Source organism: Octopus sinensis, linkage group LG11 (assembly GCF_006345805.1).
Source record: "Octopus sinensis linkage group LG11, ASM634580v1, whole genome shotgun sequence".
In the NCBI taxonomy this organism is placed as follows: Eukaryota; Metazoa; Mollusca; class Cephalopoda; order Octopoda; family Octopodidae; genus Octopus; species Octopus sinensis.
The window spans coordinates 43,002,974-43,025,025 of NC_043007.1; the positions used below are offsets into that span (position 1 = coordinate 43,002,974).

Sequence of the window (22,052 nt, forward strand, 5' to 3'; positions counted from 1 at the left end):
GCAGACACTGGAGCTTGGCACAGCCCTGTGACTTGTCAGTTTCTGTCAAACCATCCAACCCATGCCAGCATGGAAAAAGAGATATTAAATGATGATGATGATGATGAAAATGATTACATATGATATACATATAAAGTATATTTCAAGTTACTATTCCTCGGTTTATTACTGAGAGAATCTCATACTTAGAGTGGTAAGTTCCACTGAATTGTTTAACTTGAACTATACATACATTCACACCGGCACACACAGTGTATTGGTGAGTGGCAGAGAGATACAGATGGATATCAATGTAAAACAATAGCTGTTTCTTTGTTAAATGTCAAATGAAGGGTAAATTTTAAATGATTGTCGAAGTCTTTGATCTAATGTTTAAAGTATCCTCCCTATTGCCATCAATACACATAGTTTGTTTGGGAAAACATTTTCTTCTGTTTGCTCTTTGGTAAATAAGGCATTTTGAAGGAATCAGGTAATAGACAGAGGGATGAAATACATGCAGGATGTAGAAAATTAATTTGAATATTCTGAACAGAAAAGAATGAAAAAAGAAAAAAAAGAAAAAAACGAGAAACACACCACAATGGATCTGTGTTTGTTTTTTGTTTTTTTTTAAAAGTCCACAAAACAAATTTTGTTTGATAATATTAAGTCAATCTTTCAATTTTGATTTTTAAAAAATTGGAAATGTGTGTGACATAAAAACACATGTAGACACAATTTAGTAACATATTAGTGAAAGCAATAATTACAAGGGTTGGCAGCATACATTTTGGATAGGTTTTATCACACCGGCATATTTGAACAACAATAAAATCATGCAGAAGATATTTTAGTAATACAATAACAGGGGAAAAAAATTATAATAGTAATTTGAAATCAAATATTTTAATTTCATTCTTTTTTTCCTCTCTCTCTCTCTCTCTCAGTTTTTTTCTTTTTATATCCACATTACATATATCATAGGGGAAATTTCAACACATAATGAAAATATACAGTTTTACAAGCAGTTCTTTTATCAAATCATATAGAAATTTTATAGATAATCTATCAGAAAGTCTTTAAGGAATTCTTTAAGGAATTATTGCTTCCTAATCAGTTTCTCTACCTCTTATTTGTTTTAAAAATTTTCTTATAATTTTTCTAAAATGTTTATTTTTGGCATTAAGGCAAGATAATGTGCATATTTAAAAATTATATTAAATCAAAAGCCAAGGATACATTTGCAAACTGGTTAATTTGGAATTTTGTAATGTCAATTTTCTTTTATGTTTGAAATATTTATTCTGGATGTAATTCAGCAGACACATGACTAAATGATGGATGTTTAAGGTATTGAGGAATTATGGTTGTTGATGATACAAATCTTCGGATGTAGATGGGATAAATATGGGAGTGAGAGTTGATGTAATACACTGGGATGTAAATTGTTGACTGAACCAAATCTGAATTCGACACCTGAGCCCAAATTCTAATGTATATTGCTTGAGAGATGCTTTGCATCAAACAATTGTTATGAATATTAAAGCACATACTACATAATTATAAAGCTCTTCTTATATGATACTGAAGAGATATACTCAACCTCAGTAGTTTAATATTACTTATATTGAGCTTCCTCCATCATCAGCTAGAAGGATAACAAGCAAAGTTGATATTTGATAAATACTGAACAAGGTGATACACTTAATGAAGACCGTTCTATATGCTCCCACTAGCACTCAAACATATTTTTCCTTTCCTAACACCCCATGTTCCCCACCCTATCGTCTTGAGAAACACTGTTCAAGTATTGGAAAACATATTTAGTAAATATCTAGCCGTATTTTTCAATAAAAAGAAATTTGTCTGGATTAGTGGTTCTCAACCATTTTTTTTACCTATGGATCCCTTTCATTACTAATTTATTCTGATGAACCCCATAGACATTCAATGTTTAAAAATTGGTTTTATAGATACTTATTTCAAAATTCTTATTTTGTCTTTTCACACATTCACTTTTGTAGGTTTGCAATAGCAGTCACTGAGAGGACAAGGTTCAGTGGTCAGATACATGTTAAACTATGTAAAACCTAGCTCCCTCTAGCAATAAATACTTTGAAGTAAAATTTTTTTTCGTGGACCCTAAAAGTACTACTGTGGGTCCTTAATTTACTATTTTGCTTGTGTGCCCCCACATCACCCTCACCTCCCACCACCACCAAAAGTCTAATATGGACCCTGGTTGAGAATCACTAGTCTAGAACATTTGAATTTGTCTCTTTTCAAGAAATACTAATAGGATTTGTCTGCTCTTTGCTGGTTTTTTTTTCTGAAAGAGACTAGCATTATTTAACTGAATTTTCCATGAGAGAGATAGAGAGATAGAGAGAGGGGTGAACAAAGTAATGTCTCCCTATCTTCCTTGCTGAGAATCAGCCACCATCAGTATTGGTGTAATTTTCTATTAACACATAAAGTGCAATGGGCCATGATCGTGGCCATCAGGCACAGGTTGACAGGCCACAATCGTGACCCAGATAGATACATTTAATTTACGGGAGTTTGGCAGGGTCTAATGTCACTCAAATGCTCTGATACCCACCAGAATGCAAGAGAACTAATAGTTCAACTAATTACTTTTCAGATGTGGGGCTCACTATCATCAAATAAGTTAACAGCCACATTTACTACAAGTTCAAAGTTAGTAAAATTAGGGAACCCAGAAACAACAACAACAACAGAGTGTTAAATGAAAATATGGAGGGTGAGAGAGAGAGAGGGAGAGTGTGTGTGAGAGAGAGAGAGAGAGAGAGAGAGAGAGAGAGAGAAATATTATGATTATAAAATACTACAAAAAGACTTAATTACAAAATTTTAAGTAAACTGTTACGAAGTCTCAATTTTAAATTTTAAAAAGATTTTGATTGCAGAGTGCTTGTTGCTTTTTATTGAATTTGCAGTTAAATTTAAGTATTTAACCCTTTAGCATTCAAACTGGCCATATCTGGCCAAAATATTTAACCTGTTTTATATTGAAACTGACTAGATCTTGCCTCTCACCTTAGCCCTACCATGTCATTCTAAAACTGAAAAATCACATCACTGAAATCTCTAAACTACAAGATAATGCATGATTGATTCAAACCATTTTAAATAAACAAACATAACATTTGACAGAATAATCTGAACACTAAAGGGTTAAATATTTTTGTTTTTAAAACTGAATTGAAAAAAAAACTCAAATAAATATCATAACAAAGAAATGATTTATGAATATATCTACATGATGTTGCAAATAATAATAATAATGATGAATATAATAATCCTGCCTGCAAAGAGCACAAGACCAGAAGTATTATGGGAGGAATCTAGTCAATTACATTGGATGGCACTTATTTCATCAACTCTGAAAGGATGAAAAGCAAAGTTGACCTTGGCACAATATGAACTCAGAATGCAAAGATGGATGAAATGCTGCTAAGCATTTTGTCCAGCAGGCCAATAATTCTACCAGCTTAACAGTAATAATAATCTGTTCTACTAAAGGCACAGAGCCTGAAATTTTGGAGTGGAGGCTAGTCAATTATATGAACTCCAGTATGTATATGGTACTTGTTTTATCAATCTCTAAAGGATGAAAGGCAAAGTCAACCTCAGTAGAATTTAAACTCAGAACATAAAGATGGACAGAATGCCGCTAAGCATTTTGCCTGGCATGCTAACAATTCTGCCAACTTGCTGCCTTACCAATAATATTAATAATAATAATAATCCTTTCTACTATAGGTACAAGGCCTGGGTTTTGTGGTGAGGGAGACAGTTGATCACATAGATCCCAGTACTCAACTGGTACTTCATTTATTGATCCCCAAAAAATGAGGAGTCAAGTAAACCTTGGTAGAATTTGAACTCAGAATGTAGAAGCAGATGAAATATTGCTAGGCATTTTGCCTGGTATGCTAACAACTCTGCCAGCTCGCTGCCTTAATAATAATGATAATAATAACAATTCTTTTATTATAGACACAGAGTATGAAATTTTGGGAATGGGGGCTAGACGATTACATTGACCTCAGTGCATGACTAGTACTTAATTTATTGACCCTAAAAGGATAAAAGGCAAAGTCAACCTCGGTGGAATTTGAACTCAGAATGTAACGATGGACAAAATGCTGCTAAGGATTTTGTCTGACATGCTAACAATTCTGTCAGTTCACTACCCTAATAATAATTATAATAATAATAATAATAATAATAATAATAATAATAATAATAATAATAATAACAACAATGGTTTCAGATTTTGGCAAAAGACCAGCAAATTCAGCAGGAAAGATTAAATCAATTACATCAATCCAAATACTCAACTGGTACTTATTTTATTGACCTCAGAGAGGAGAAAGGCACCACTGACTTCAGTGGGGTTTGAACGCATAGTGTAGAGCCAGAACAAATACTGAAAAACAATTTGTCCAATGCTCTAACAACTCTGCCAATCCACCAGTTGTCGATTTTGGCACAAGGCCAGCAATTTTGAGAAGAGGGAGTAAATTGATACTATCCAGCTCAGTACTTGACTGGTACTTTATTTTATCAATCCCTGAGAGTTGAAAGACAAAATTTACCATGGTGAGATTTGAACTAAGGATTCAAGGCATTTTATCTGTTCTAATGATTCTACCAAATAATGATAACAATTTTTGATCAAGTGAAAAACCAATTTTGTCATGGAACATGTTCATCAGACTCAAACCCAAGCCTGTCATTGATATTTACTTCACAACTTTTGAAAAGATGAAAAACAAACTGAACCTCGGTGGAGTTTCAATACAAATTGTGGAATTATAGAATAAGCACTCTATTGTACAATCAATTACAGTAATAACTTGCAAAACAGAAAACTGCTCTTTGAAATATTAATGAATATTGCTATGAGAGGTTATAAAACATGATTGTTAAAAGCAATTAAAACAGAATACATTATAGCTGTGTTTCCTACGAAGAGGTGGGGGTCTCTAAATATTGATAAACTGAACACCACAGCGAAGAAAAGATTATGTGGATGCAAACTGTATTTTACAGTTCTATATTTAAGAGATGGGGAATTATGTACATGATTTACATTTGACGGATATTTGTCCTCATCTTGTTTGCTGTTAACACAACATTTCAGCTGATATACCCTCCAGCCTTCATCAGGTGTTTTGGAGGAAATTTTGAACCTGGGTTCTCATTCCTAAGGTATTTTTCGATGTTGTTGTTGTTATTATTATTTTTATTATTATTATTATTATCATTATTATTATTATTATTCAGGTCACGATCTGGAATCGAACTCGGAATCTTGGGGTTAGTAGCCCGCACTATTAACCACTATGTCCATGGGCATATGGCGTAGTGGTTAAGAGTACGGGCTACTAACCCCAAGATTCCAAGTTCAATTCCAGGTTGTGACCTGAATAATAGAAATAATGTTAATAATAATAATAATAATAATAATAATAATAACAACAACAACAACAACAACACTATCGAAAAATACCTGAGGAATGAGAACCCAGGTTCAAAATTTCCCCTAAGGTATCTGACGAAGGCTGGAGGATATATCAGCCAAAACGTGTTAACAACAAACAAGATGAGGACAAATATCTGGCAAATGTAAATAATGTAAATAAAACTGTATTTTGTTTTCTCAGTAATGAAAAGAGGGATAGGGTGAAAATTTCCACTAATATTATAGTGATGTGTATGTGTGTGCGCATATGTGAATGTATTTATTATATATTAGTTTGCATGGTGTATATTTTTCTTTATTTACCTTTCTTGGCATATTGTATGCATACATATGTGCATTAATTGTATTGTACATTATGATTATTTATACAAGTTGTCATTGTTTTGTATGCATGTGTAAAGGTATGCGTACATATTTGAATATGTGTATTAGTCTCCCTCTCCCCCTTTCTCTCTCTCCCCTCTATATGTACACACACACACACATATATATATATATATATTACATATAAGTTCATATACACATGTGTAAATACATATATCAACTTAGAGACATCTGGGTGAACATGCATGTGTTAATTGCCATGCAATATCCTCTGTAGTGAAATAATGCTGTTAACACAGTGTGTTCATACCTTGTCCAGGATGGTAATGTGATGACGATCCCATTGGTGAGGGATGTGTGAACTTTGACCGGTTTAGACTGTACAAGCTGCCTGGCGCACCTAGGCTTGGTGAGCCCATGCGGCTAGGCTGCAGTGGAGATGGAGTTGACATCAGTGAAGGCAATGGTGGGAGAGGGGGAAAAGATGGATGCTGCATACCAGAGCTGATACCTATAGTTACAATGGAATGGTTAGTATAAAGCATGAAATTCAGACATGGATTCATTACTAGGCATTGCAAAAGAAGAAGCATTTACTAAGAGAATTAGTAGATTAATTAGTGAAACTATAAGCAAAGAAAAGTGATGAAAGCCAACACAACACTAAAAGAAGAGGAAAATAAATATATTCAGTATTTCAGTTAATTATTTTTTATTATAAAAGCTGTATTAATTAGTATTTTATATTTTTTAGCACTGAGGTAGCTTTCATCACTTTTTTTACACAGAGTTCAATAACAAGGCTTTATGAAAACTAAATGATATTATCTTCTTACAAATAGTTCAAACTATAGCAAAACTTTCATGTAAGCAGAAGGAAGAAGCTTACTGGTCTAACATTTCAGGTAGAGCTAACTTTCTCTTTAAACAAAAGGTTCTGGCTGAAACTTTAGATGCATTCCACTCCTTGAACTATTTAGAATATCATAAAGGTAAAGGGTGAAGACCTTCTACAGTCATGAATGATTATGGGATTTCACCTACAAAGTTATCTTCTGCGGCACAAGTTCAGGCGAGATTGGTTCTGGAAGACCAGCAGTCACCCATACATACCAGCCTCCTCTCCCCATGCCACCGATGTTATCCAAGGGAAAGGCAAAATCCGATATAGCTTGACAGTAGTGACGTCATAACTCGTTTCTATAGCTGAGTTAACTGAAGCAACATGAAATAAAGTGTCTTGCTCAAGAACACAACACATAGCCTGGTCCAGGAATCGAACTCACTACCTCTCGATTGTGATCCTAATGTTTTAACCACAGCCATGTGCATGACTGTAAAAAGTTACATAGTTATCAGTTGCAAGCGTTTGTGTGAATACAAAATTAGGAAAACTGTTTAATGATAAGCTTAGCAGTAAAATTAATGAGGCACTAAGTTATTAATAGATGGTTATAAGTTATTTGCATAAAACAGTAAATTAGTACAAGGTAGAGATTTAATATTAGTAAAAAGCAGTAAATTAACAGCCAATGAGCAAACATCTGTATGATCACAACATTTCTCCAAATATCCTCTACAATCCTAAAATTTGGAAGAACATACTGGATGAAACAGTTTTGGTTATATTATGCCACAAAAAAGACTGGAAACATTACGTTGGAACGGTGGCCAAACAATAAAATGTTGATAAAATGGCAAACAGTAGATTAATGAAAAGCAGTAGCTTAGTAATTTTATGCAATAATGAACTCATATACAACTGTAATTAGGTGTTTGAATGTATGTTTCTGCTCTACTTTCTGCAGCTTTGCAGCTGACCCATAATATTTTAGTCTACCATTATAGCTGTATCCATATGTGCAATTTTCTTAAATATTGGTTTTATCCAGCTTTGTCCATCCACCTCAAAAGAATTATAATATTAGGAAACAAATGCTGATGTTTGTTTCTTCATAATTCATACAATTTAATTGAAATTTTGGCAAAACTGAAGATTAGGGTATCAAAGTGCAAAATGCTTTCCTTATTAAATACTTTCATTATTACCAAACACTTCACTCCTTTAAATATAAGTGTGCATGCACACACACACAGACCCCCCCACACATACACACACAATTATTATCACAGGTATTTGGTTATTACATTATGAAGATTTGTAGGAATTTTATCAATCCTATTAACCCTCAATCGCAAACAGCCAATGTACTAAGTTCTTTTAATTTTCATACCAATGATAAATGGAAGTAGATGAAGAGTACATCAGAACAGTCACCTAAAAGAATTTGAAAGAAGATGGTGCAATGATACCTATGAAGATAATGCTGGTTAATCATCATCATCATCATCATCATCGTTTAGCGTTTGCTTTCCATATTAGCATGGGTTGGACGGTTCAACCGGGGTCTGGGAAGCCAGAAGGCTGCACCAGGCCCAGTCTGATCTGGCAATGTTTCTACGGCTGGATGCCCTTCCTAACGCCAACCACTCCGTGAGTGTAGTGGGTGCTTTTTACATTCCACCGGCACAGGTGCCAGATGAGGCTGGCAAACGGCCACGATCGGATGGTGCTTTTTACGTGCCACCGGCATGGAGACCAGACAAGGCTGGGAACGGCCACGATCAGATGGTGCTTTTTACGTGCCACGGGCAAAGAGGCCAGTCAGGGCAGTGCTGGCTACGGCCACGTTCAGATGGTTCTCTTATGTGCCACCGGCACTGGTATCACAGCTACAAATTCCATTGATGTTGATCGATTACAATTTTGATTTTCACTTGCCTCAACAAGTCTTCGCAAGTACCTGTTGAGGCATTTGTAAATATTCTTAATCTATATGTGAACAATATTTTCTTTCATTGCTTATTTATATTATTGATTTACTGCTTTTAAAAATATAATCTTTATTGATTTTTGTAATTTAAAACTACTTTGTTTTAATATCCATTGATTTACTCTTCTCTGTACTGATTATTTTACAACTAGAATATTACTTGTCATATGTTTGCTACTATAACTTGTTTGAGAAAATTCTATGGCATTAGGAACTAATTTATGCAAAGTTATCTTCAATTTTATCACATTTTTCCTTGTTTTCCAATGTCCAACATAATACTTCAGACTGTTTATACTAAATTCTGCAGATGTAGCACTGTACTTCTCAACAAGACCCAACTGAAAATGGTTGTATCACCTAATTCAGTTAAAGGGCTTTCATGAAGAAGCTGTAAAATAAAACCTTGCTTAAAAATTTAAAATGTTTAATTTTGCTTAAATGATCCAACAGCACAAAAAAAATCGACAAAAATCTGAAAGCAAGAGGATTAATATGCATTTTCTTAGATTCAAATGTAATGTTTATAGGATGATTGATCATAGATTTTGATCAGGGCTAATGTGGGAACTAAATAATAATGACAAACAATAAAAACGAAGTGAAAAAGTAAAAGTTTGATGTCACACCTTTAAATGAACCTGGTGATTTCTCTTTCTCTTTTTTGTTCATTTTTCGAGCTTGCTCTCTTGCTTCTTCTGCAAAAGACACAGGAATAAGGAATAAATAATTCACATAACCCAAATGAAGAGAGAAACATGAAAATGATTCCAGGAGAGCTAACCCAAATGTTTAAAAAGGCTTTCAAGATTACAAACAACTTTCACAACTTTTCACAATCAAAGTAGTAGTAATAATGATAAGTATTGGGGCAATGTCAAAATACAGATCAAATACAATATATGATAATGAGTTAGAAGAAAATGAATAATCATTAATGTCTGAACACTCACCAACTTTCTTGTTCTTAGGCATTTCCCATTTGGGTTCATCCTCCAAATCTTCATCATCTGATGAATGGCTGGAGGCCAGCTCCAGGCTAGCATGCTCATCAGAATCATCACTGTCTGAGTCAGAATCAGGTTTTAAATTGGTTGTCTTTTCACCTGTATCTGGATCTGAAGAAATTTCAACAAAGCAGGTTGATATTTCTTTTCTGTTAGCAGTTTGAACTTAGTTTCTAATTAAAATTTAAACCAGATCAATTATAGTCTAATATTACTCTATCTAATGAGTCATCATTACAGAGCTAAGTTTGATATGTGGCTAACAATGACATATATTCCTGTAAATTAGGCTTTCAGTATTTCATTTCATTGTATTGTTATATTTCTATGATCTTAGTCTCAGGTCAATTCTCATCAAAGACATTCCTGCAATGATCATTCCATGTTATTTGCAAAGACTACATTATTCTGTATGTCCATCTTTTTAAACCCTTTTGCTACCATATTTATGTTGAAATAAACTGCTATTGCTTAAATTAATTTTGAAAATAACAAAGAATTTGTTAAAATAATTTTGACATTATTATTAACTTTGCAATCAAAATTTTCTATCATAGAACCACGTAGGTTAGTATGAAAAGGGTTAAAATGGTAGGGTATGACACAAGGGAGATTAAGTGCTATTTCTAGCAAGCCAATGACTGCATGGAGAATCTCTCACTGGCTCAGGGGTCTCAGATTTATGAGAACAATATGAAAAAATATGAAGTTGTGATGTGATTTACCTTCCCAAAACATGAAAGGAAAATAATTGATAGTTCAATGGTTGAAGAATCACAAAGCAATAGATATAGCCTGTATGTGAACAGCTATGCTACATGGCAGTGAAATATGGGCTGTGACCAATGGGGACATGCGTAGGCGTGAAAGAAAAGCTAGTATGCTTTGCTGGATGTGCAATGTCAGTGTGCATGTACAACAGAGTGTAAGCATCTTGAGAGAAAAGCTGGGCATAAGAGGCATCAGATGTGGTGTGCAAGAGAGACAGCTACATTGGTATGGTCATGTGATGTGTATGGACAAGGACATCTGTGTAAAGAAGTGCTGATCTCTAACTGTGAAGGGAACCTGTGGAAGAGGTAGACCTAGGAAGAATATTGGGGCGAGGTGGTGAAGCATATTCTTCAAACGTTGGGCCTCACACAGGTGATGACAAGTGACCGAGAGCTCTGGCAATATGCTGCATGTGAGAAGACTCATCAGACCAGGTGTAATCATAGTTGTGACAGTACCGGTGTCATGTAAATGGCACCCATGCCTCATAGTCATGGTTGTTGGCAGTGCCATGTAAATGGCACCAGTGAATCATAGTTGTGGTCACTGCTGGTGCCATGTAAATAACACTTATGCATTGTAGTTGTGGTCGCTGATGGTACCATGTAAATGGCACCTGTGAATCATCATGGTCGATGCCAGTGTCATATAAATGGCACCCATGCATTGTAGTCATGGTCATCAACGGTGCTATGTAAATTGGCACCCAGGAATCATGGTCATTGGTGGTGCCATGTAAATGGCAACCGTGAGTTGTAGTCATTGCTGGTGCCATGCAAATAGCACCCATGAATCATAGTCATGATCACTGCTGGTGCCATGTAAATGGCACCTGTGCATTGTAGCCGTAGTCGTTGCCGGTGCCATGTAAATGGCACCCACCTGTGAATCATAGTCATGGTTGTTGCTGGTGTTATGCAAATGACACCCATGCCAGTGGCACATAAAAGCACCCATTACACTCTTAGAATGGTTGGCATTAAGAAGGACATCCAGCTGTAGAAACCAAACCAAATCAGACTGCAGCCTGGTGCAACTCTGCAGATCATCAGCTCCAGTCAAACCATCTAACCCATGCCAGCATGGAGAGTGGACATTAGCTGATGGTGATGATAGTGAAACAATCAGTAAGTTTTTTTTTTTAGTTTCTTTTTTCACACAGAATATATTTATTCCCTTGATCATTCTTAGGTCTGGTAAGTACAGGTAAGACTACCAACACTTTGTCCAATAACATTAAAACATATGAAGTTGTCACTATACAAACTGAAGTTCAAACTTCCTCACTACCACTACACACCAACATTCAATATTTAATGAATCTGGATTTTGTAATTGTCTCCTTTGACAGGAACTGTCTTTAACAATAATTATTTAACCGTTTTAGGGCTTCTTTTCTTATATTTTTGTAGTAAATCACTGCTTTGTTTCAATTAATTTTTTTTTTAAATGATGAATTTAGCAAAATAGCTTTGTCCTTTTTAAGCTGATGTGTGAAACATAAATTAACATGAATTTTGATGGAAGATTTTAACCCTTTTGATAACAGCCCAACTGAGACCACCCCTGCTTCTATGATAGAAACTTCTTGTTTTAAAACATGTCACCTAAATTAAAGCCCTACATCAAAATTCCTTATTAATTTATGCTTCATGCACCAGCTTAATAATAACATGTTATTTTCCAAAATTCGTTATTTTCAGAATTAAATGAAACAGAGGCAGTGTATTTCAACAGAACTATGGTAATGAAAGAGTATCACTTAAAACAGGAAAGGCATCACTTAAAACAGGGACAGTCTTAGTATCAAAAATATTAAAGATGTAATTAATTTTGATTGAACATCGTTTTTAGTTTTCCCTTCACTGAATATTTATTTAGGCTGCAGCAAGAACATATAAAAATCTTTTACTCATATCTATAAACGTGAAGGCATGTGAACTTGTTAGAGCATTGCTGTTTTTGTCTCCTTTGAATACAATTGCTACTAACAGTACTTCAATAATTCTATTGGTAATATAAAAAAGGATTTATTAACATGAGAATTAAAAAACTGTAAAGGCCAACCTCCTTCAGAGAGAACTTCTAGTCATTTAGAAAATACCATTATTTTTCATTCCTCATCAAAATCAAAATAGTATTTAATTAATTGACCTTATAGTCCAGGACTATTTTACAAAATACTTAAAGCAATTTGCATATTTGAAAAGCCAATACCAAATTGAAAATACATATTTCTAATTATGCTAATATGAAATTCTACAATGCAGAAACCTAAAACATCATTAAAATTATTTTATACCTCATTAAATTTAATTATTTTCTAGAACATTTATATTAACAACAACAACAACAACAAAAAATGTCAATAACAACTGGACATAGATTACAAGCATGTACAGAGAACAGAGGTACAAATTCAAAATTAACGTAGAAAAAAAGAAAAAAAACATACTATATATATATATATATATATATATATATATATAAGGTACACATACAAAACATAGCAGTATTGTTTTATTTTATACTTTCAACATGAACACTATAACAGCAAACATTACTGACAATCACATTACTCACAACCACACACACACTTATAGAAATAAACAAAACAAGCAAATGTAAAAGAGAAGAAAAGAAAACTATAAAAAAAAAATCAAGAAGATCCCATGAAATGCTATTGATGAATCTGTACCATGAAAGATGCATAACCTTGACCATTGGGCATGAAGTTAGTTTATAGCTACATGCAAATAGTTCTGGAGAAAATGGTTCTTTGAGTATAATTATACTAGTGCTGGCATGGGTAATTTTTTAACCAGAAGAGTTCTGTATTTGTTATGACAAACTAAAATCTAAACAGTTAGAAAATTAAGTAACTTAGAGAATGGTGGTTTGCTGAGGCACACAGGTGTGCAACAATGTAGTCAGGTGAGCCATAAAAATAATAAAAAGAAATGGGAAAACTGAAAACTGAAATTCTACATTTCATTTACTTAATAAAGAACTAATTATTTAATGCTTTTTACATAATTTTTATCTAAAGGCTAAAATATACCTAATAACATTTTTAAATACACTATTTGACTTAATGCATAAGGTGAGCTAAAATGTTGAATTTGTTATCATTAAGTTGACATAGAAAAAGTGTAACAATGCATCATTTGCTTTCACATTATATATTAACCCTTTAGCGTTTAAACTGGCCATATCCAACCCAAGTATTCTACCTGTTTTATGTTAAAACTGGCAAGATCTGGTTTCTCCCACCTACCCTACAATATCATTTAAAAAATATACAATTATATCATTGGAATCTCAAAGCTACAAGATAATGCATGATTAATTGATAAAACAATTGACAGAGTAATCAGAATGCTAAATGGTTAAAGAATATCATTGTATCACTTGATACATAATACATTAACAAACCAAACTGTATCCATGTATCACATATTTGCATATACTATATACCACTACAACATATTCACACATCAAACACTGTCTCTTGCAACCACATGTTGACATATTGAACTGTATCACTGGCTACAACATGTTGACATATCAAACTGTATCACTTGCTATCCCATGACATATCAAAGTGTATATATATATATATATATATATATATATATATATATAATCACTTGTTATCACATGTTAGCATATCAAACCATATCACTCATTTTACTGCTATCACATGTTGACATATCAAACTGTATGACTTGCTATCACATGTTGACATATCAAACAAACTGGCTGAAGGATACCAAAACATGCAGGACAACAAAGAGACAACAGCATCATGCCAGGCTGTTTGGCTACAATTAGAGAGTCAATCAGGAAACCTCATATATAGGAGTCATCTGTACAAGGAGCTGATTAGGCATGAAATGGATTTTCAATACATTTTTCAGGTATTAGAAAGTGACACAGTGTTATTCATTTATCAACATGGCCTCAATAGTGAGGTGACAATTTATATCAGTGAAGCATATGTGTTGCAATAAATTTTGTATAAGAGAGTGCATATAGGTCTGTGCTTCCATGCATGTGTGTTCATATACATGCTGATATGCTTGGAGAAGACTAGTTAATTTTGGAGATAGTTTTGTAATTAAATTTAGATTTCACTCAAGATTAATAGTGTTTCTACTGTCTTAGATTAATGAAGTTTTATGTCATAATATTAGTGTATGATAATGTGATTCTGTATTACTACACACACACACATGCATACATACACACACACACATATACGTATGTACTTACATACATACACACATACATACATACATATATACTCACATGCATAGTAGAAAAATTGACAAGAAGAGTAGTCTCCCCTAGATCTGTGGTACGGACAGATCACATCGAAGCTTTACCTTTGCTTTCAATGAACAGGAGATAGCCTCTAAGCCTCCAAATTGTAATACAAAATGAACGTTGATTGTGCCAGAATGGTATATATATATATATATATCACCCACAATAGCACAACATCAGCAGCTATCTGCAAGAAGGATCGTTCTGACGGTCATGAGATAAAACCATATCCAAAGGTTTAAAAATGAGGAATGCTGGTGGAATAGTTATTATATATTACGGAGATGTACTTGCGTAGCAAGTGATTTGATCTGAGATCGTGTGCTGCACGGATTTTTGTCAGTGAACAGGTCACGGTCTTAATGCGACGAAAATATTTTGACAAATTAAACTTAAATGTTGAAGTGAATCGAACGGCTTTTGTGTGTTTCTTAAATGGCTTACAAACACCTTCCACGCTGCAATTGAGTTATTATATATACATATTATATACAAAATATGGAGGTTTAGTTCACAGGTGATCTAAACAATTAGGTATGCTAGGTGAGTACTGTAACGGATTGCTAGGGCTCCAAGGTTATAGCTGAAGCCGTAGTTATGGAGCATGGCAGATTTCCAATGCAGCGTATATATAATTGTTAAATAGGACAACAAACATTAAGGCAAAGCAAACATCTCAAGTAGTGAGATGTTTGCGTCGCCTTAACGTTTGTACATATATATATATACACGCATACATATATATGCAGTCACACACATGTATGAATGTGTGTGTGTTTGTATGTATGTATATATATATATCCATTAAAGTTTTGTAAATAATGATAATAATAATCCTTTCTACTATAGGCACAAGGACTGAAATTTGGGGGCAAGGAATTATACCAACCCCAGTCTCAACTGGTACTAAATTTATCAACCCCGAAAGGATGATATGCAAAATGATCTCAGCAGAACTTGAAATCAGAACGTCAAGGAGGACAAAATGCTGCTAAGCATTTTGCCCACCATAGTAACGATTCTGGCAGCCTGCTGATGATAAAACTATAGCAACAATAATACAAGTATAACTTGTATCACCCAACTATAGGATGTTACTATACACTTCTGGTTACAATGCACTTCTTCACATTGTAGCTTTTGAATTATGCCACTGTGCTGGCAGGCAGGCCAAGATTCCCCTTGAATGGAATTCCAGTTCATTGCAGGATTGCCCATTTGCAGCTGAGTGGACTGGGGAATTGCTCAAGAACACAATGCACTGCTGGTCTGGGAAATAAAACAATGACCTTGAGATTATGAGTGCAACACCCTAACCACTAGGCTACACCATGCACATAATTACTTTATACACACACACACACACACACACTCCTCATGAAATAATTTCATGGATTGCATCTCCTGGATTTTTGCTGCACAGGACTCTACAGTATACTCCTACTTATAGGAATATTATGTGGTATGGTAGCCATGTTCACTAGAGAAGCTTTCTGTGATTTCCACAAGGTTCTATGAATTCATATATATATATATATATATATATATATATATATATACACATATATACACACACACACACATTCTATATAATATAGGCACATGGCAGAATGGTTAAGAAGTTCGCTTTGCAATCATGTAATTCCACTATGTAAAAGTGGGCAACTTGAGCCTATCCAAATTTTGTAAGTGAAAATGGTTAGACAGAAACTGTGCAGAAGCCTATTTACTGGACTATACCTGTAATTAAAAGGGCCAGCCTTGTTACACACTATATAATACTGATTCCACCTGAAGATTACCTTGAAGTGATACATGTCTGTGGAATACTTAGCCACTATCATTTATAATTTAAAGAGACTGTCATTATTTTTTAATGGGCACTGAAGCACTTGAACTCAAAACAAACAGAACTGAATCAGAGACCACAAAGCATCTCCTCTGACACTAACAGTTCTATTAATGACCTAGCCCAAACTGGTAGTATTCATCCAGCCTTACAAAAATGAAAGGCAAAGCTGACTAGATGAGATTTGAGCTATATATATATATATATATATATTATATATATATATATATTATATATATATATACAGGAAACTACAATATAATAACTATGGTTGAAATATGAAATTTTTCAATATCTTCCCATGTGTTTAAGCCAAGTGATATTATAAAATCTGAATAAGAAAATATAAATACTAAGTTTGAGAACAAAAAATAGAAGAAATATATTAACCATAGTTAAAATTATGCAAGTTTTATTGCCCATGTCAACTGAGCAAATACTGGCATCATTTAGTGGTTTCAATTATGCATATCAACCAACAAAATATCACAATATTTTCAAAGATCAAAATTACACCATGGCCATATTTCATAATGCTTGGTGTCATTTTAGACTTACATACAAACTTTGTGCTTTAGCTGTTCAAGTAGCAAGCAGTGAATATGACAAACCATAAGCATAGTCTATTTTATTCATAAGATTGAATTTAATAATTTTCATCTTTTACAACAAACAGAGGAAGAGCAGAGAAGACTGCTTAATCTTGCCATAGAAACCTCTCTAGTGCTTGGAGCCAGATAAAATATATTTAGTTGATGTTGTAAAGTGGTTTGTGATAGGAAGGTCATCCAGTTATAAAAACCATACCAAAAATAACATGATATAGATTGCAACAGAGTAAACCAGTTTTTTTTCTCTATCTGTGTATGCCAGACAAAAAATGACTGTGAAGAGTAGAGAGATGCTGTGAGACCCATCCAACCCATGCCAGCATGAAAACAATATATGAAAAAAATAATGTAAAATAACAATTTTGGTATTTTATCTATTTATAAATTATAAGAAATTCAGCTTAAGGAATTTGAGACCTGCACTTCATAAAGCAGTGAATGTACATTTCTCTCTCTTGCCTTCCAAGAGAGTAGTTGATGGAAAAGGAGAGAGACTGAGGAACAGAAGGTGTGATTAACATCTAGTAGATAAAAAGGGAATGAAAGAGAAAGTAAGTGAAAATCAGTGTATATATGGATGTCTTCAAGTTCATTGAAATGAGTTCACATCTCATGGCAAATTTTGTAAGGACTTCTTTTCTTTAGTAAGCTGCTTAAACATTACTTGACTAAAACTGTGAAAAGAGAATAATGATGATGACAGTGATGATGATGATGATGACAAGGAAAACAATGATGTAATTGAGAATGTGATTTAAATGAAAATTGAGAGAAATCACCAAAAACATTAACAATGATAAGGACTTGAGAGAAAATACGATATAAGGCAATGGGTTATTAAAATTGTAAAGAAAAGAGAAAAATATTTGAGCTTTTATTGTACTTGATAAATTAGGTTATTTACTTTAAGCCAATACTTATATAATTACTTATAAATTACTATAAATTATAAGAAAATTATAATGAACGGAAGAATATTCTGACATTTTGGGAAGTTATGAAATAAAATCTTTGTTCCTGTGCTTCCAGGTTTTAATCCTTGAGAAAATATTAAAAGATATATTTGTAAGAGCATTGAAATTCAATTTACTTGAAGTAAAGTCATACCTAGAGCCAGTTCTGGTGCTAGGTGCATTATGTCTGTGGAAATATAGGATGGTCTTGGCTAGAATGCCTTTAACCATAAGTCTGTCGAATCAGGGCTTAATGAGAACAGTAACTATGTTTATTTATCAATTTGCCATAAAAGATGATTCAAAAGCTGAATCAAAATGAAGAGAAAACTATAACAGTACATATGTTCAGAAGAACAGGTGGATGATTAAGTAATTGAGCATAAAAAAGGCCAGGCAGCTGAACAGACAGATTTTAAAACAAAGATCTCTAAAGGAACAGGTCAGGTGGAGTGGCAAGTGGATGAACCAGATTTGAATATGACTCCCTGAGCCAGAGCTTTCCAAACTTTTTTACATTGACAATACATTTTTTTTTAAATAATCATTTTCAAGACACATTAATTGTCACCAGCCTTGTGTCAAATTGTATGCAGAGTTGTCATTTCCCAAATATAAGTCAAAGCTAAATAGTCTAAAAAATTTATCAGCTTTGGCTTAATTTCTTGACATACCAGGAAATAATTGGAAAAATAGTTTTGATGGCACAGTTTGGAAACCTTTATCCTAAGAGCTGGGATCTTACAAGAACCCTATTTGGCAATTAACATAGAATAAGGCTGTGTAACAAGTGAACTTGGTAGGTATACCCTCAATGAGCATAACAAACCCAACAAAGTGGAAGAGTACACCTTTAAAATATTTTAAAACATCAATAGGAAAATAATGCTGGAAATTTATTCCTAATGAGTCAAATGAGGGAATGTATTTTATTTCAGGAGTAAGATACTCTCATAAATTTACAATTTCCAGAAAATGAAAAGTAATTAAAAAACCATTACATGATTAACACTGATAAAACATAAGAAATCAATCAGTTTACAAATTTAGAAAACTTAAAATTGATCAAATGTAGCAATGTAATAAATGTAAGGTAACATAAGTTGGTATAATGTAACATAACACAGACTGAGAAAAGAAATTATAAGTATAAATAAATCTAATAAAAATTTGTATCAGAAAATATTTATAAAATAATGAAAAACAATCTTGATTAACTAATTGAGTCTAATTGATAAATGTTAATGCATGATATTATAACTTAAATATAATTTTAGTAAAACTGTTATGAATGAAAAATTTCTGATATTTTAAAAGCTTCTTTAACTTATGTGACCCTAAATTGAAGCTGGTTTAATTTATGTCTTAACTGAGCCTGACAGATGGAGAAGTGATTGAACGACATCCTACTCAAATAAATGGACAGCTATGTTGAGAAATAGAAAGAAACAGAAGACAGGATAAAGTAGAAGACAGTTAGATAGAATGAGAGATAAAAATAAACATGAACAGACAGATATAAATAGCCAGATGGATTGATAAATAGATAAATAGATAGAGAAATATACAGACATTAAAGATGTAGAATAAAATATAAGCAAAGTCTAGTGCAAGATGTGAAGTGAAAGTGAAGAATTGTGACAAGGTGTTAAAAGTAAATAAAAAAGCAACAAAAATGTAACCTTATGTACTCTTTCTCTCCGGCCATACTGAAAGTCAAGTTACATTCACACATATACATTTGTAAAAACTACAGATAAAATAACATACATTCATGCAGACATCCCCATCGTTGTTACCACACTTTCACACATACATACACACATGAATAAGTATACAGTACACAGCTTCTACTGAGACACACTCACAAATAAATTCAAGCATAGAAGTACATATATACACAAACTTATATGCACAAAGCCTTACTTACATCATATTATATTAACAAGCACACCAAGAAGCAAAATACAAGCTTTCACACAAGCAGACAAACATACATTGAAGCATACAGATTTTGTATCATTTTTCTATAATGAATATTCCAGTTGCTTAATCAATGGAACTACCTATTCATTGTATTTAGTAGCAGAAAATTCCACAGACAGTTGCACCCTTAACATAATTCATGGGTAGACACAGTGTGACAGGTACAGTCCATCTGACAGTCTCCCACTCAGTTTTTGTCTACCTAATTTCACTCCCAAGGGTTGAGTTGGTGCAAATGCATTCATGATTGCAAAGCAAGCTTGGTATCAGTTCAACCATGTCATCACTCCACCCATACATATATCTCCACTCTCATACATTCAGCTTTCTTTTCCTCTTCTTTCCCAACATACACAACATCTCAAACACACTGTGAAATGAAAACTAAATGAGAAAGAGACACTGATAGCTCGCTCGTGGATTGGTACCAGTAATTGGGACGTACCATCGGGGTGGTGGTTGTCATGTAATGGTAGTGATGGTGGTGGTGGTGGTGGTAAGTGATAGGAATCATACGGAGGAATGCCAGTGTTGGGTGGATGCATGGACATAGAAGGAGCATGGCCTGACGTAGTGGAAGAGTTTGTGCTGCGCATGTAATCATCTCCCTTGTACAGGCCACCACTACTGGTCTTACTTGTTGAACGAGATGTGGTTGAGGTCGTTGAGATACCGATGTTCATTCGATTCAGACCGCCATCCATCGAAGAATCGTTGCGATAGGCAAGTGCTGATCTCTGTATGAATAGAAAGAAAAAGAGTATGAACAAAAGAATATGATACATCATTATCATCATTTTAACATCTACTTTTCCATGCCTGCACAGGCCAAACAGAATTTATTGAAGTAGATTTTCTACAGCTGAATGCCTTTCCTGCTGCTAACCTTTTCTGTTTCCAAGCAAGGTAATATTTCCCTTTGGCTGGACATTTTTATGCAGAATATTGGAAATGAATGACACTGCTTGTATGAGAGTGATGCTCATTACAGCTACCATGTGATGACAACACAATGAAATACAAACATACACACATTCATACCTATATATATATATATATATATATATATATATATATATATATATATATATATATATATATACATACATACATACATACATACATACATACATACAGACATGAGTATGTGAGTATGTGTGTGTTTGAATGCATGCTTGTGAAAACATTTATGCACAAAAATACACACATGAAGTTCACTATTATCACATGAAAGAGAAGTTAATCCCTTGTTAATTGCAAGGAAGAATTTTCTCCTATCATTTGTAGCTAACAGGAAGAGATTCAAGTTAGGTGAAATATTTTATAATTCATCCATTTCCGCAATTAAAAGAGTCAGAAGATTTTCTAATGGTGTGTATGCCTCCATACAATTGAGACACATGCTGCTTTTCACATAGGCTGAGCTGACTTATGTAATGATTATAGTAATAACTGATGAGCTCTGGGTGACAGGCCAACACCTAATCACTTGTCACCTAACAATCCATTGTATTCCTTGCAAAAAAACAAACAAAAAAACTGATTTGTAAGTTCAGCCGTGGTGAATATATATATTTCGGATAATATAACTACTCTACTGACAGATATACAAGTGCATCTTTTCTATGATTTATGGTCTCTTAAACGACTTATATATATATATATATATAAAAATTTAAATTTAAATTTAAAATGAGGGTGAGAAATTAGATATTAATTTAATTAACATCAATTTAACACTAGTGGTCTAGCATATTAAAATTCTGAAGGTTCAGTAAATTGTATTATATATATATATATATATATATATATGCACAGGCATACATCCCACCTATGCCAGCAGGGAAGGCAGACGTTAAACGATGATGATGATGATGAATAAGGCTTA

General features: G+C 33.6%; 1 protein-coding gene across 5 annotated transcripts in view; it reads right to left on the reverse strand.

The window, feature by feature from the left end:
* The window catches only part of LOC115216961 (protocadherin-like wing polarity protein stan), a 314,183-nt gene that overhangs the window by 28,385 nt on the left and 263,746 nt on the right, over positions 1–22,052 (reverse strand). For 3 of the 5 annotated variants that reach the window (XM_036507435.1, XM_029786430.2, XM_036507437.1), the window contains exons 31-34: positions 20,610–20,901; positions 9,609–9,773; positions 9,285–9,353; positions 6,132–6,332 (exon numbers count right to left, since the gene is read on the reverse strand). In XM_036507435.1, the coding sequence (XP_036363328.1) occupies positions 6,132–6,332; positions 9,285–9,353; positions 9,609–9,773; positions 20,610–20,901 (727 nt within the window). The remainder of the gene's footprint in view (positions 1–6,131; positions 6,333–9,284; positions 9,354–9,608; positions 9,774–20,609; positions 20,902–22,052) is intronic. The other 2 variants (XM_036507436.1, XM_029786431.2) reach the window with 2 other exon arrangements.